We start from the raw sequence: 15765 nt of genomic DNA on the forward strand, positions 1-15765 counted from the left end.
CAGGCTCTCATGCTTGAGGTTCCCTGGTTCACTTCCCTGCACCACCATAAGCCAGGGCTAAGCAGTTCACTGGTTGGAAAATGTATATGCATGCATATGTATGGCATAATGGTTGCGCAGACCTTGGCAGAGATCTCAAGTGAAGGCCTACTGTCACCTGAAACTCGCTTGCCTAATGTAGGATAAGGCAATAGATCCTAGGTGAAGACAGTTGCTGTCACCTCTGGGGCATGAATGAGGGCCCAGAGATAGCAGCTGACTGGCACTCCAGCTCTGCATGTCACATTGGGGCTCAGCCCAGGAGGCTGGAGGAGAAATTATCTGCCTGCACGGGGGCATGGTCATGAGGGCCTGTGACAAGCCAGTGTGATCCCCTCTGTCCCCAGGGGAAGCAGGAAACCTGGAAGTGGATCCCAGCAGTCTGGGCTGCCACTGAGGGTGGTGGCTGTGCCCTAAACGCTCAGGGGGACTCGCTAAGCAATGTTTCTAAAAGGCGTGCGCTCTACAAGACGTGTCAAAACGCCCTCCAAGAGCCACCAAGCCCAGCTGACAGTGTGCTTCCTCTACCAAGTCCCACGAGCCTCCCCCAGGCTTAGCAGCAAAAACATCCAAGAGTTTGGCTCCCGCTCACAGTAATCTGTAACCCCAGGCTTCGTGACCAAGCCCAAAGGGCCCTGCCCAGGCCGTACAGATGACAGCTGCCAGTCCAGAATGAGGGAGCACTGTGGGCTGTGCGAGATGGCCATGCCCCTCAAAGGCCGCGGAAGCCCAGCCTGTGTCTCTGCCCACCGACTCCTAAGAGGCTCAGGCGGCACCCGATTAGGGCCTTGCGCGCGCGCCGAGCAAGACTTCCTGGGCGGGGCCCGGGCGGGCGGGGGCGGGGCCCGGGCGGGCGGGGACGGGGCTCAAGCCTCCCCTGGGATCTGGTCCGAGACCCGGCGGAGGGCGGGCTGTGGCTCCGCCCTCGACGCCATTGCCCGGCTGGCCCGGCAGTTCGGTGCCGCTGTCAGGCCTGCCTACTAGCCGAAAGGCCGTCCCCCGCACCTCCTCCGCCGGGCGGCCCTCGGCCCGCCCCGGAGCAGGGCCCGGTCGCGGAGCCCCCGGTGCAGAGGCGCTTTCGCTCACAGCCAAGGAGGCGCCAGTGGGCGCGCGAGAGCCGACGGATGCCCGAGGCCCCGCCTGTCCCGGCAGGCTTCCTCTCGGCGTTCCGGAGGAGCCGGCCCGGCAGGTGACCGGGCCACAGTTCGGTGGCCCGCCCGCCGCCCCGGCAGCTCGGCCCTGACCGCCGCCCAAGCCCGCTCTTCTGCTCGGCCGCCCCAGGGCGCACGGTCCCCAGGCAGGCACCTGCCAGCGGCCCCCACGCAGCAGCAGACGTGGACATGAGGTTGGCAGGTGGGTGGCTTCCACCGTGGGTGAGAGGGAAGTGGGAGCCCAGGGGCCACAGCTCCGTGTCGCGAGGAGCCCGGTGGGCCCCTGGGGTGCTTTTCTATGCAAGCGGAGGGCTCTGCACCAGCACGCGTGCCCTGGCCCGGAACCTCTTTTCACCTCCGGGGGCCTCCATTCCCCAGATGGGAGGTGAGGACGCCACACTCCGCTGCTCCAGCTCTGATGACCGGCTGTTGGAAAGAACTGTGACCGAGTCTAGGGAGGAACGAGAGGGGCGTGGTCTTGGAGAAAGGGAGGAGGCAGCTGCTGGGGCAGAGTGGGTAGGCAGCGTGTGGCCCTACTGGACCACCTTCCTAGCAGCAGGGCCTAGGCAGCCCCCGACACGGCCACAAGCTCAGGGCCAAGACCGGAAGGGCGTGAAGCAGCCCAGGGAGGTGACCCGGGCTGAAGGTCATGGGCAGCATGGCTACCAGCTGCTCTGGGGTAGGGGAGGGGAGGGGAGGGGAGGAGAGGAGAGGAGAGGAGAGGAGAGAAGGGGAGACAGGTGCCCAAGACCTTGAAGGGCCTCAGACTGGGGGCCATGGGGGGCAGAGTCGGTGGGTGTCTGGGTGTCCCTCTGGGCTGGCTCCGAGGCAGAAAGCTGGAGGCCCCGGACCAGGGCTTTCCTGCACGCCCTGCACCCCTGCCAGGGTGGAGCCGGCTGAGAGCCTGGGGGTGGGCATCGTGGTTTCCTTCTTGTGCCTCCCAGGGGCCTCCAGAAAGGACCGCGCTCAGGCCCTCTGGGGACTTGTGCCCTGACGGGGGGAGCAAAGGGGAACATGCAGGGGCGAGCTTCTGAGCGAGCGGGCTTCTGCCTTGTGTGCACTGCCCCAGGTCCCCTGCGCATCGTGGTCCTGCTCGGCACCGTGGGCCTCACCTGGGTTCTCCTCAGCATCCTCCTGGGAGGGCCCAGCCCCGGCTTCCTCCACCTGCAGCAGCTCTTCGCCAGTGAGTGGGGGGCTCCTGCTTGCCGCTGCCGGGGCAACTGGGCGGGTGGCACCACATAAGTGGTACTGGGACAGTGGTACCGGGCCAGGGAGGTGTCTGTCTGTCCTAGACAGACCCCTTCTGACTGCTGTCAGTTCCCTCACTGCTCACCTCCCACCGGCTCCTCGGGCAAGGAAAGGCCCTCCCAAAGTGGGGGGTGGGAGTCCCCTGGAGGCTGCAGCCCAGATGAGGGCAGGGAGTGGGGGGAGGGTTCCCAACTGGACTCTGGCACTGCATGTCCCAGGTGGCAGGCATGCCATGCCTGAGGGTAGTGCTCAGCCTTGGGCAGGAAGTGCCCGGCCACCTGGCCGCGCCCCTGGACCCTGGGGCGCAGAGCAGCCTGCCTGCTTGGGCCCGGGACACCTCCACACTCACAGAAGCGACTCTGCCCACAGGCCCGGAGAACTCAGTGACTGCAGGTAAGGCTCCCAGCCCACCAGAGCTGCCCGTTCCTCATGCCCAGCAAGCACACCCCTGCTTCCAGAATGCTCAGCAACAGGCAGAAGGGCGCTATTTCTGTCCCCAGAGGGAGGAATTGGGGCCCGAGGCTCCATCGTCTGGGCCTGGGGTGGTCGCCCCCATAATGGAGGAGAGAGGCTTACCCCCGGCCCACGCTGCCTCCAGAGCCAGCACTCTGCATGGCTGTGCTGTTGCACTGTCCCTCCCCGGCCTGCCCAGGAGGGCACACGTGTCCCGATGCTCAAGGACTCAGGTTCAAGTCCCTGCACCACACGGGAGCACCTGCAGCAGGGCATTTCACAGGCAGTGGACCCGCCGCACTGTGGCATCTCTGCTTCCCACACTGCTCTCCCTCTCAGTCTGGCTGGGGAGTGTCAGAAGTGCTGCTTCCCACACGCCAGAGCTGCACAGCTGCCCTCGTGTCTGCTGCGTGGAGGCCTCCCCACGAGCCCCCGTAGGAGTCGCAGTTCTGGCATGTTCTGTCTGTTCCAAGCTGTCGGTATTCTCCGGAAGACCGTTCCCTGCCACACTCCTGCCTCGAACTGCTGACCTCCACCCAGCCCTCACTCTCCCCTGGCAGTGGCTGGCGAGCTCAGCACCCTACTTCCTGCGGCCATCTGTCTCTGTCCTGTGGCAGCCACCCAGAAGGGCCACCAACGGGAGGGCTTAAACAGCAGCCGTCAAAATTCCCCACCGTGGGAGTTAGCGGTGTCAAGCCTAGCGGCCGGTGGGGGTGGCCGGCAGGCAGAGCAGGTGCCTTGTGTGGGCCTGACCCCTGGCACCGTGGGGGGCTCTGTGAATGGACAGCAGTGCTGTGAGGCGTCCCCTCTGCATCTCTCTATGTCTTCAGTGGGCGGGGAGGCTGCTCGGCACACCCAGCATCCTCGAGTCTGGGGCTGTCTCCGGCCCCAGTGAAAGCTGGGCCTTGCGTCCCGGGACCGCATTCCCCCAGAGGCCCACTGTGGCCATGCCCTTCCACTGCTGCCGGGTCTCCATGGTGACTTCCCGTGTCTGTCCTCATCCACCGGTGGACTTAGGGCCCCCGACCCAGGCTGAGTTTATCTTAACCAGTCCTATCACCAAAGGCCGGTTTCCAGCCTGAGGTGCAGGGAAGTGGGGCGGGGCTGCAGCTGACCTCTGGGGGGGGGGTGTGACACAAGTTAGTCTGTGACAGGCTCTTCCGGCATCCCGCCAGCCCTGCAGGACTTGGGAGCATCCTTCTGGCTGCTCCTGCCCTGTGCCTCTAGCTGCTTTCTCCCAAGCCAGTCCTATCACCTCTTCCCTTGTCTGCTGCCAGAGGAACAGCGGCATCCCTGGGGCTCCCGTGTCCTGGCACTGCGGTCAGCCCCAGTGGGAGGATGGTATCTATGGCAGTATCCCTGGCCTTGGTTTGAGCCATGTCCCCACCCCTGCCCCCTCCCTGTGGCCACTCACCCCTCCCTATGGGCTGGGTCCTGCCTCCCCCGGGGCCATGGGTCACACTTGCTGTCCCTACCCAGAGCCACGGGCCAGAAAGTACAAGTGTGGCCTGCCCCAGCCGTGTCCTGAGGAGCACCTGGCCTTCCGCATGGTCAGTGGAGCCGCCAATGTCATTGGACCCAAGATCTGCCTCGAGGACAAGATGTGAGCCCCTGGGGTGAAGCGGGGGGCGGACAGGCAGAGCTGGCCTGGGTCTGCGCGGCCACAGGGCCTGCCCCCGAGAGTCACGCACACGTGCCAGTCCAGGGCTTTGTCCCCTGCTAGGCTTATGAGCAGCGTCAAGGACAACGTGGGCCGGGGACTGAACATCGCACTGGTGAATGGTGAGTCCCAGGCCAGGGCAGAGCTCGGGCTGTGACACGCAGCCATCCATGGGCTCCCCAGTGGACCTGGGAGGGGTCTGTGACAGCAGGAAGAAGCGACCCGATCAAGGAGAAAGAAAGGAGAACTCTCGCTGGGGAGCTAGAGGGCGCTCTGTGGGGAGCTCCGGGAGGGTCTCAGAGCAGCAGAAGCCTAGCAGCCTCGTTGAGCCGCACCTGAGTCTGGCACAGGGAGACAGGTGGGTGCCACCTGCCCAGCCAGCCCACTCTGCTCTCCCCAGGGGTCAGCGGGGAGCTCATCGAGGCCCGCACCTTCGACATGTGGGCCGGAGGTGAGTGCTCGTGTGGGGCAGGAGGCTGGCGGCCACGCCTCGCCTGGCACCACAGGGGAGGCCCACGGCGGGGGGGGGGGGCAACTCGGCTGTGCTCTCTCCGCCTCTCTGTCCACATGAGGGAGGACGGGGCGGCAGAAGAGGGCGTTGGGTTGGGCATAGGCCTGTCTGCCTGCAGATGTCAACGATCTACTGAAGTTCATCCGGCCGCTACACGAAGGCACCCTGGTGTTCGTGGCCTCCTACGATGACCCGGCCACCAAGTAAGTGAGGGTTAGCCAGCCACGGCCTGGCCCCCGAAGGCGCCACCTCACCCCTTGCTCTGTATGGCAGGATGAATGAGGAGACCAGGAAGCTCTTCAGTGATCTGGGTAGCAAGAACGTCAAGGATCTCGCCTTCCGGGACAGCTGGGTGTTTGTGGGGGCCAAGGGTGTGCACAATAAGAGCCCCTTCGAGCAGGTATGTGGGGGCTGGCCCCTTGCCATCTGGGGGTCTTTTCAGTGGCCAGGCTCAGTGCTCCGAGCCGGTGAAGGGAGCATCAGGGCAGGCCCCCACAGGGTCAGAGGCGTCAGCCCCCGCGCTGCTTGTGCCCCCACAGCACGTGAAGAACAGCAAGCACACCAACAAGTACGAGGGCTGGCCCGAGGCGCTGGAGATGGAGGGCTGTATCCCCAGGAGGAGCACGGCCGGCTAAGACGGCAGCTCAGGCCACCACAGCACAGGACTGAGCGTGGGGCCCTGAGGTGGTGAGCGGGCACGGAGCAGCCCCGAGTCCTCCTTCACAGACTGCTTACCCTGGCACCCCGGTCTCCAAGCATCCCCGGGCCGGCAGCCACTGCCCTGCAGGTTAGGGCAAGATCCGGGAGGCCCGGGTCCAGCACGACTCACCGCCCTGCTGAGGGCGTCTTCCCAGGAGGCCCTGCTTCCACCACACCCAGAGGCTCTGCTGAGCACCTGCCAGCAGGTCCGTGGCCAGGGGCCGCAGGCACCAGGCAAGTGAGGTGGCCCAGCCACAGGCCCTAGTACACTTGCGTGGCAACCCACCTGCTAAATGACTGCTGAATAAATCTGTGGTATCCATGGCCTGAGGTGCACTCAGTGGCATAAGGGGCACAGCCTGGGGCCCAGTGACGTGCTCCTGCAGCCTCAGCGTGCCCTTTGTCTCCAGGGTACCTGCCACCAGCGGCCAGGCTGAGGCCAAGGGGTGCTACAGGCCAGGAGCGTAGTGGCCACCCAGAGGCCTGCAAGAAATGAGCGTGCCCTGTGGCACCGCAGAAAGCTCCCTGGTGCCCCCGCGCCCTGCACAAGTCTCTAGGGACCCACCAGCGGCCTCGTCCTGCCTCCTCCGAGCAGCGTGTCTCCCAGCTCTCACGGCTTGCTTCTGACAGCAGGCCTGCGCAAGATGGCCTGGCCTTTATCCAGGCGGCAGTGGGAACCCATGAGAAACTCCCAGGAGTTTGGCTTGGCAGCACAGCTGAGGCCCAGAAGTAGCTGGGGGCCCCAAGGAGAGAAGGCAGCCCCGATGCCCTGGACAGAAATATAGGCTTGTGGGAAGGCCGGCCTCCTGACCCCTAGCACTCTGGAGGTGGCATGGCGCAGAGCCCCCCACCCCCGAAAAGGTATGCCCCGGAAATGGCTGCCAGCCTGGGGCCATGGAGGCTTAGGTGCTTGCCTGTGAGCTGCTCACCCTAGAATTCAGCACCCAACCACACCAGGGTCATGTGCTTAACTCTGCACCTCCCAACAGGCTTTAGTTTTGCAACGTGTGGCAGCACAGAACAGAAAAAGCCAAAGGCCCTGCGTCCCCAGCTCTGCTGACACAGTTCTCAAAGCCCACAGCTGGCACAGGGCTCCCCGCTGCTGCTGGACAGTCTGTCTGGGTTTGAGAAATGCCGGCCGCCTGGCACGGAAGGGCTCCAGCTCGCTCGTGCTTCTCACACCGAGCTAACTGCAGGCCCAGGCTGCAAAGTCCCCATGGGCCACACTGGGGCATGTACCCGGCCCACAGGCAGCCCTGTGGACTCAGAGCAGTCTCCCCAAAGAGACGAGAGGCTGGCCTGGGAGGTGGCTCGGTGTGGCTGGAGTTCTTGACTCAGAAATGCGAGGTCCTGAGCCCTGTCCCAGCATCATGTGTGCCGGGGTGACACTGGGTTCTCTCTGCCTCTGGTTCACAGTAATAAAAAAAGAGACGAAGCAGTGGGGTGCAGTGGCTTAGTGCCGGTGGGCGCACTGCAGCCCGGCAGTCTGCGCTGGCACACCCTCCCAGGTCACTGTGACTCTGCTACTAAGCCTGCTGGCAGGCGTCCCATCCCCAGTCCTGGTCAGGCTATTCTGGAGCTACTTCTCAGCTGAGCGATTGGCAGAACACTCCCTCCTCCTGTAGGCTAAGGAGTAGCCCCTGAACCAATGCCATTCTCTTGGCTGGAGTTCAGCTGCCCTCGTTCCCACAGAAAAGGCCAGCAAATTCCCTCACACTCGTGCCGGACACCCTAGCAGTGTGTCCCGGCTCTCCAGTGGTCTGGGGGACCAGCCTTCTTTTTTTTAATTTTTTTTTATTTATTCCCTTTTGTTGCCCTTGTTTTTTTTTTATTGTTGTGGTTATTATTGTTGTTATTGATGTCATTGTTGGATAGGACAGAGAGAAATGGAGAGAGGAGGGGAAGACAGAGGGGAGGAGAGAAAGACAGACACCTGCAGGCCTGCTTCACCGCCTGGGAAGCGACTCCCCTGCAGGTGGGGAGCCAGGGCTAGAACCGGGATCCTTACACCTGTCCTTGCGCTTTGCGCCGCATGCGCTTAACCCGCTGCGCTACAGCCCGACTCCCGGGGACCAGCCTTCTGAGTAAACTCTGCTGGCCTTGACCACCGGCTCCCTTTCTCAGTCCGCTGGGGTACAGGTGTCAGGCTGAAGAGACGGGGTGATGGACCTGCAAAAGCCTTTCCTGCCTGAGGCTCTTGAGGCCCCAGGTTCAACATCCAGCACCACCATCATCCAAAGCTGAGCAGGGGAATAATAATCATAATAATATAATAGCGGCGCTGGCGCTGCACAGGTGTCCTCCATCGAGGCTGTGACTTCAAGGTTTCCCTTCCGGCTGTCTGCTGACCCATCCCCCGCACCCTGACCCTGACCTGCTCTACCTGCTGTTCGGGCGGTCGGGTGGCCTGACTCCCACTGACGCCAGACCTTGTCCATTCAGCTGATCGAGTTTTCGCCACACAGGGCTTTGAGCCTGCACTACCCCTCCAGCACTTCTTTTCAAGATGGTGAGCCAGGAGACACCACAAGCACCTACGCTGTGTGGTGCCTGCATATGGTGTAGGGACTCGAACGTAGGTCCACAAGCCAAGAAGCTACCTCCTGACCCTGCCTCCACTCTTCAATGCTACCGACACCATGCCCAGTGCCCTTCACCAGGACATCCCGGCTCCACCTAAGAGGGCCGATGCAGACACTGCACACACTGAGTGCCGTCCACCTTGGAGAAGCCGTGCACACAGACGGCCTGTGGCACACTGCTCCTTTGGGCAACAAATAATCTGGAGCTCAGGCCTCAGAGGGGTCTGACACCAAGAGACAACTCGAGCATGCGCTTCCTGCCATGTGCCCATCAACCTGAACTTGAGAAGCTACAGCATGGGCCCCTTAAGTTTACTTGTTGATGAGAGACAGGAGGGAAAAACACGTGTGCATCTCTCCGGCACACGTGCACACGTGATGCCAGGGATCCAAGTCAGGACCCTATGCTTGAGTCCAGTGCTTTAGCCACTGTGTCCCTCCTCCTCCCAGCTTGCTATATTCCCTCTTTTTCTTTTTACCAGAGAACTGCTCAGCTCTGGTTACGGTGGGGCTGGTAATTAAACATGGGACTTAGCTACCACAGACATGACGGTCTTGCAGAACCACTATGCTATCCCCTGAATGCATCCAGCTATAATTCTATTTCTAAATATATGTACATTGGATAGACAGAGAAATCCAGAGGGAAGGGGAGACAGGCAGACCTGCTTCAGCACTCGTGAAGCATTCTCCTTGCAGGTGGGAGGTGGGGTGATGGCATGTTTCATAGAGAAAACCGCACTGAAGTTGGGCTGGGGCTGGCAAGAGGCTCCCTTGAGACCGTGCTCGCTCTGCCAGCCTTCGCCCAGCTCCAAGCCCCAGCTCCACCGTCGGGGGGGACCGGTCCTATGGTGTCTCTCGCCAGCTGAAGCATTTCGCTTGGAGCAACGAAGGCCCTGGGACGACCAAAGAAGCGCATTCAAGTGCACTTCGCCGGGGCTCTGTGGAGGCACGTCCACCTGAAACATCGAGCCGAGGTGCCGCACACCCCATTCTGGACATGCTAATGGCTGCCCGTGCAGCTCCCTTGCCAGGTGCCTGCAACTTGGCCAGCTCAGCCGGACCCGAGCGACCCGCCGGCGGGCTGACCCCCGGGCCGTGGCAGCGTCCGTCCGGGGACCTCCGAAGCCCTGGACGCTGCCCGAGCCCGTCTTCTGGCATCGTATCGTCCCTGCGTCCTCGCCGCCCCTCTGCCCAGCCTGATGCCGTCGGCTCCTCGGGACCTGCTGGCGGCCAAGTAGTTCTGAGAGGCGGACGGGCCCCCGGAGAGCGCCAACGGGGGGCGGGGGGCGGGGGAACGGGGGCGGGCTGCGAGGCCACCGAGAGCCCCGGGGTCGCCGCCTGAGGCCCGAAGAGCCGCGCCCCGCCCCGCCCCGCCCCGCCCCGCCCCGCCGCGCCGCGCCCCCAGCCCTGGCCGGAAGCTGGCCGCCCGCGCTCCGCTGCCCACGCGTCACTTCCGGCAGGAACGCCCAGCCGATAGGTGAGGGGCTGGGGCTGGGCCCGGGCGGCGGGGCGGGGCTGACTGGGGCTAGCGCGCGGCTCCCGAGGGAAGGCGGGCGCGGAGGGCGCCGTCCTGGGGCGGGCGCCGGGGTCACCCCGCACGGCCTGGCCTGGCCTGGCCCCGCGTAGGGGAGAGGCCCCCGCCCACAGCGACTGCCGGGGCCTCCGGCCGCTCCGCAGGCGTCGCCCAGCGCGATCCCGCAGCTGCTGGTAGGAGGCCGGGGTGACTGGCCCGCACACGGGGCGAGGGGCGCGCGGAGGCCGCCAGACCCGACCCGCTGCTGGGGACGCGCCGCACAGGTGACCCGCGGCCGGGACAGCCCCCAAGCCCGCACTGCCTCCGCCCTACCGCCCACACTCCCCGTGAGCTCCAGCCTCGCCCGCGTCAGTGCGGGGACGCCCGGCCGGACGCGGGTCTTCAGGGAAGTGGCCCGGAGCCAGCAGCAGGAGCCCCGGGCGACTGTGCCGACACATGGGACCCTGGCCGCCGCCTGCCCCACTTCCAGCACCGCCCCTCCCACCCTAGACACTGGGGTACACGTGGGCGCGCGCCCACATGTGCCGAGCAGCCCCAGGAGCTGCGAGTCGGGAGCCGCCCGGGGAGCGGGAGCGTCGAGGGAGGAGAGATTCTCGGGCGAAATGGGGCCCTACCTGACCCCCTCCCGCTGCCACTCCCGACACCCCCCCAGGGGACCCGGGGCCCGCTGTCCAGCAGGACCCCCGTGTCACCTCAACCACAAGGTAGGAGAGGCAGGAAGCTGCCCCTGGGGCCTTCAGCCCCACGGTTACCGCCGCCCATGCCACTTTGCTGGCTGCTTTCTGGACACGCGTCACCCCCACACTGACACCTGGCCCCTGACGGCCGGCCTCTGTCCTGGCACGCTCGGCACTCTTTGCTGTGGCCAGGCTCCTCCCTGCGTGCCCTGTGTTTTCATCCTGGGGGGTTCGATGCCCAACTGTCACTGCTCTTAAAGTTAGTGGGGAATAGGGAGTAGTGACCAGATTGGGGGTGGCTCTCCTGACTCCCTTGCTATCGGGGCATCTGCACCCGGCACGGTGTCGGCTGGGTGTGGCAAACTGAACTCCCCTCTGGGCAAGGCAGCACTGCTGGTGGGGGCACACTGAATGGCACCCAGGGACCACCTCTAGGCATTGTCTTTCTCTTTGAAAGCTTTATTTTTCTTTTTTAAAAATTCATTAATGAGAAAGAAGCAGGCATCACTCCGGCACATGTGCTGCCAGGGACTGAACTCAAGATCTCATGCTTGAGAGTCCAGTGCTTTATCCACTGTACCATCCCCCGGACCACTTGTGTTTCTTTCTTTTTCTTTTTACTTTTCATTATCTTCACCTACTTGTTGGATAGAGACAGCCAGAAATAGGCAGGAAAAGGGGGTGCTAGAGAAGGAGAGGCCCAGCAGCACTTGTTTCACCCCTTGCAAAGCTTTCCCCCTGCAGGTGGGGTCAGGGGGTCGCGCTCAACCAGGTGCGCACTACCTAGCCCCGCTTGTTTTTATTTCTGACACAGGAAATAGTTCCACATGAGGCAGGGAGCAAAGAGACGAACCAGGAACCTCCGGCATGAAGTCAGATCAGCTACACTTGAGCTGCTATCCCTGCTGGCGAGAGACTCACTGTATTTGTTGCACATAGAGAATTCATATGAGACAGGAGGAAGGAGGGAGTGAGACAGAGAGGGACAGAGAGAGGGGCAGGCCAGAGCATCACTCCAGGACACACAGTGCCTGGAATCAAAGCAGGAGCCTCAGGCATGAAAGTCCGGTGCTCTAGCAGTCCCAGCTATTCCCCAGTCAGGGCACTTCCTTGGTCCCCGCTAGGCGGGGACACTGCTTAGCCCCCCAGCACTGGGCTTCTAGCTCCCCCTGTCCCTGGGCTCCAAGCTCTCTGTATCCCTTCTCTCCTCAGGAGTCGCTCTGCCATCCAGGACAGCAGTGGTGGGTCAGGCCCCACTCATGGGCCCTTCTCAGGGCAGCTCAGAGCCCCCAGCAGGCCCAGGCCCACTGCCCTTCAGGAGGCACCATGCTGTTAGGGAAAGGTGCGGGCAGCTCTCCGAGGTGGCTCCTGGCTGCTCTGCTGCTCACCAGCCTGCCGCGGGGCATCCAGGGAACAGGCAGTGCCAACCTCAGCTTGGCAGCAGGCTACCCTGTGCCACTGGCGGGGGGCTCCTACCTGAGCATCGGCGACGGCTCCGTGAGGCAGTTTGAGTTCCCCGAGAAGAGCCAGGGCGTCATTGTGATCTCCAGCCGCTACCCAGGACAGAGCAATAGGACGGGGCCCGGCCCCACGCTGAGGGTCAGCTCCCTGGACACGGAGGTGCTGACGGTGCGGAACGTGAGTGCCATGAGCTGGGGCGGAGGGGAAGGCTTCGTGGTGAGCATCCGCTCGGGCCTGCCGGGGCTCGCCCCGCTCCACATCCAGCTTCTGGATCCCCGTGCGGCTCCGCCCTCGCTGATCGAGGAGCGGCGTGATTTCTGCATCAAGGTGGCACCCAGCGAAGAGCCCCCCACCTCCCTGGGCGTGGGCCTGCTGCATTTCTCCGAGAACCCAGTCCTCTACCTGCTGCTGCCCCTCATCTTTATCAACAAGTGCTCCTTCGGCTGCAAGGTGGAGCTGCAGGTCTTGAAGGGGCTCCTGCAAAGCCCGCAGCCCGTGCTGCTGGGCCTGCTGGGCCAGTTCCTAGTCATGCCCTTCTATGCCTACCTGATGGCCAAGGTCTTCGCGCTGCCCCAGGCCCTGGCCCTGGGCCTCATCATCACCTGCTCCTCGCCTGGCGGCGGGGGCAGCTACCTCTTCAGCCTCCTCTTGGGTGGCGACGTCACCCTGGCCATCTCCATGACCTTCATCTCCACGGTGGCGGCCACCGGCTTGCTGCCTCTGTCTTCCACTGTCTACAGCTACCTGCTCAGCATCCACGAAACGCTGCACGTGCCCATTTCCAAGATCCTGGGGACCCTGCTGTTCATCGCCGTGCCCACGGCAGCCGGCGTGGCCATCAGGTGCACGCTGCCCCGGCTCTCACAGCTGCTGCTGCAGGTCATCAAGCCCTTCAGCTTCCTGCTGCTCCTGGGCGGCCTCCTCCTGGCCTACCGCATGGGTGTCTTCATCCTGGTGGGCGTCCAGCTGCCCATTGTGCTGGTGGGTCTCACGGTGCCCCCGGTCGGCCTGCTGGTGGGCTACTGCCTGGCCGTGTGCCTGAAGCTGCCCGTGGCGCAGCGGCGGACCATCAGCATGGAGGTGGGGGTGCAGAACAGCCTGCTGGCCTTGGCCGTGCTGCAGCTGTCCCTCTGCCGCCTTCAGGCTGACTACGCCTCCCAGGCGCCCTTCATTGTGGCGCTGAGTGGCACCTCGGGGATGCTGGCCTGGGTGGTGGGCCACTCTATCTATACCAGCCTGTGCCCAGTCTCCTGAGGGCACGCTCTCCCGTGCCCGCCCCCACCACAGCCCCCACTGCTCAGGTGTACCGACAGGCCTTTAGTTCTCATGCACTATGCACTCAGAAAAACCCAAACTTACTATTGTTTTTGCTTTTTTTTTTTTTTTTTTTTACTTCTTTTGTATTCTCCAGCTTCCAGTGCCAAAGAGGGCGAGCAGTCTCAGGCAGGTGGGCCCCGCCCAGAAAGTGTGTGAATAAAAGAGAGAAGCAAACGGTGTCTCTTCTGGTCTGGTGGCGGGGCGGAGGCAGGCTGGGAAGGGCGTGGTGGGGGCTGAGGACCGGCTCTGGGCGGGGGCCGCAGTACTTGACCCCTGCTGCTGACACGGTGGCCTGACCCCTGCTCACCAGGCCCGGCTCGCGCGCCCTCCCTCCCTCCCTCCGTCCCTCCCTCCCTCCGTCCCTCCCTCCATCCCTTCGCCGTCCTTCCAGTCGGAGCGCAGGCTGCTCGAGCCGGAGGCCGCGGCAGGCTTGGGGGGCCGCCGACGCCCCAGCCCTCGCTCCCGGATGGAGGCGGCCTGGCCGGGCCCCCACGGCCTCTCAGTCGGGTCGGGGCAAGAAGCGCTCCTTCCCCCTGGTGGGGATGGGGGCGCCCTCCGGGCGGGACCCCGGAGACTCCTCCCCGGGGGCGGGGCGGGGCGGGGGCGGGACGAACTGGGCGCGCGGGGCTGCGGGGCGTCAAGTCGAGCGGAGCCGAGCGTCGAGCGCGCCCCTTCCGGCGGCGGCGGCGGGCGGTTCCGGCGCGCGCCCGGGGCGGCGGCGCACGGCGGGGGTCGGTTGGGCCGGGCGAGCGCGGAGGGCACGCCGCGCCGCCGCCGCCATGCAGCTCACCGTGAAGGCGCTCCAGGGCCGCGAGTGCAGCCTGCAGGTACCGGGCGGCCGGGCGGGCTGGCGGGCGGGCGGGCGGGCGGGCCCCACAGCCGGGAAGCTGAGGCCCGGCTGCCACCCCTCGGCCAGGTGTCGGAGGACGAGCCGGTGTCCTCGCTCAAGCTCCTGGTCGCCGAGAGGCTGAACGTGCCCGTGCGCCGGCAGCGGCTGCTGTTCAAGGGCAAGGCCCTGGCCGGTAACGGGCGCCCGGGGGTCGGGGCGGGCCGTGGGGGAGGCGGCCGCGCCCTCCGGGTGACAGTGCCCCGCCCTGGAAGCCGGGGACCCCGCTGCCCCACGAGCCCCGCGGATCTCTCGGCAGATGGGAAGAGACTTTCCGATTACAGCGTGGGGCCCGACTCCAAGCTCAACCTAGTGGTCAAGCCGCCGGAGAAGGCGCCCCGGGAAGACGACGGCGCGCGGAGGCCGCCCGAGAGCCCGCCGGCCGCCTGGCAGCTGGTCTCCAAGGTCCTGGCCCGCCACTTCGGCGCCGCGGACGCCGGCCGAGTCCTGGAGCAGCTGCAGAGGGTGAGGAGGCGGCGAGGCCCGGCCCTGCCCTACCCGGCCCGGCCCGGCCCTGCCCGGCCCTCAGGCGCCCGGTCTTCTCTCCTCAGGACTACGAGAGGTCCCTGAGCCGCCTGACGCTGGACGACATCGAGCGCTTGGCCAGTCGCTTCCTGCACCCCGAAGCGACCGAGACTGTGGAGAAGGGCTTCCCCAAATAGGATGCGCGGGGTGCGGGGAGGAGCCCCCCGGCCGCCGGCACGTGTGGCATTAAACGTGTGCTCGCTGGCGCCTCGGCTCGTGGTCGTCGTCGCCGCCGCCGCCGCCGCTGCCCGGCCCTCGCCCGGCTTCCTGTGCGGTGGCCGCCTGGCTCCACACCGGGGGCGGGCGACGCGGCGGATCCTCTTGGCGGGAGGACCTGAGGGTGCCCGGGGGTGGGCTTTGGCCTCCGGTGCGGTGCGGCGCGGCCGAGCCTTTCCGCCTGCCGAGAGGAGGCCCGCCACCCGCCCCGGCAGGTCTCGGCCGTGCGGTGACACCAGTGTGCGCCACGGGAACGAGGGCCCAGCTCGCGGGTCACCGCCGGCTCGCCTCCCGTGTCCTGCCTGACCCTCGGGGATGGCGGGACGGCTGTGAGGCAGGCGACGGCGTAGCCCTGGCCCCAGGGCGAACGTGCTGACACCGTGCCGGAGCCGCCCGGGGGCTTCCAGTCCGCTGTCCCCGCGGCCAGGCGGCAGGGCCCAGGGCCCTTCGCCGGTGAGCCGGGCCGGGCCGCGTGCTGACGTGTCGACTCTGCCCCGCCTGCGCTTCCCGTGAGCGGCTCACGCACAGGGCGGGTGCGGTGAGGCCAGGGGCCAGATGCACACAGCGGAGGGTCCCTCAGGCACAGCGCCGCTTTCTCGCCCCCGCATCCTGTCCCCTTTGTCCCAGATCGCACCCTCTGACCCTTCCCATCCCTAGTGCGCTCTCCTCCCAGCCGCTGCAAACAGACATTCTTGTCCCTCCTCCAGTCGCCAGACCGGGGAGTGTGCCGGGCCCTGGTGAGCAGGGGACCTGGTCGGATGTCCCGGAGCAGGAGCGGGGTTGGCGGGGCTGGGGGCCCACAA

At 65.3% G+C, this 15765-nt stretch overlaps 3 protein-coding genes across 4 annotated transcripts; all 3 read left to right on the plus strand.

The window, feature by feature from the left end:
• The first annotated feature begins 1258 nt into the window (after positions 1–1258).
• On the plus strand, positions 1259–5919 carry FAM3A (FAM3 metabolism regulating signaling molecule A). 2 transcript variants are annotated; one of them, XM_007538300.3, is made up of 9 exons: positions 1259–1392; positions 2260–2373; positions 2808–2831; positions 4371–4494; positions 4615–4673; positions 4952–5002; positions 5181–5265; positions 5336–5462; positions 5602–5919. In XM_007538300.3, the coding sequence occupies exons 1-9, from the start codon at positions 1380–1382 to the stop codon at positions 5695–5697; spliced, it is 693 nt and encodes a 230-aa protein (XP_007538362.1). In that variant the 5' UTR covers positions 1259–1379; the 3' UTR covers positions 5698–5919. The 2 variants fall into 2 exon arrangements, with proteins under 2 accessions (XP_007538362.1, XP_060038597.1); XM_060182614.1 differs by lacking the exons at positions 4371–4494; positions 4615–4673; positions 4952–5002; ... (1 more) ...; positions 5336–5462; positions 5602–5919 and having other exon boundaries at positions 2808–4347.
• Positions 5920–9893: 3974 nt separating this feature from the next.
• On the plus strand, positions 9894–13507 carry SLC10A3 (solute carrier family 10 member 3). Its single transcript, XM_060183192.1, has 2 exons — positions 9894–10584; positions 11770–13507. The coding sequence occupies exons 1-2, from the start codon at positions 10483–10485 to the stop codon at positions 13270–13272; spliced, it is 1605 nt and encodes a 534-aa protein (XP_060039175.1). The 5' UTR covers positions 9894–10482; the 3' UTR covers positions 13273–13507.
• Positions 13508–13981: 474 nt separating this feature from the next.
• UBL4A (ubiquitin like 4A) lies at positions 13982–14952 on the plus strand. Its single transcript, XM_060182615.1, has 4 exons — positions 13982–14162; positions 14252–14357; positions 14481–14686; positions 14773–14952. Exons 1-4 carry the CDS (start codon positions 14115–14117, stop codon positions 14881–14883), a joined length of 471 nt encoding a protein of 156 aa, XP_060038598.1. The 5' UTR covers positions 13982–14114; the 3' UTR covers positions 14884–14952.
• Positions 14953–15765: the final 813 nt, after the last annotated feature.

Source organism: Erinaceus europaeus, chromosome X (assembly GCF_950295315.1).
Source record: "Erinaceus europaeus chromosome X, mEriEur2.1, whole genome shotgun sequence".
In the NCBI taxonomy this organism is placed as follows: Eukaryota; Metazoa; Chordata; class Mammalia; order Eulipotyphla; family Erinaceidae; genus Erinaceus; species Erinaceus europaeus.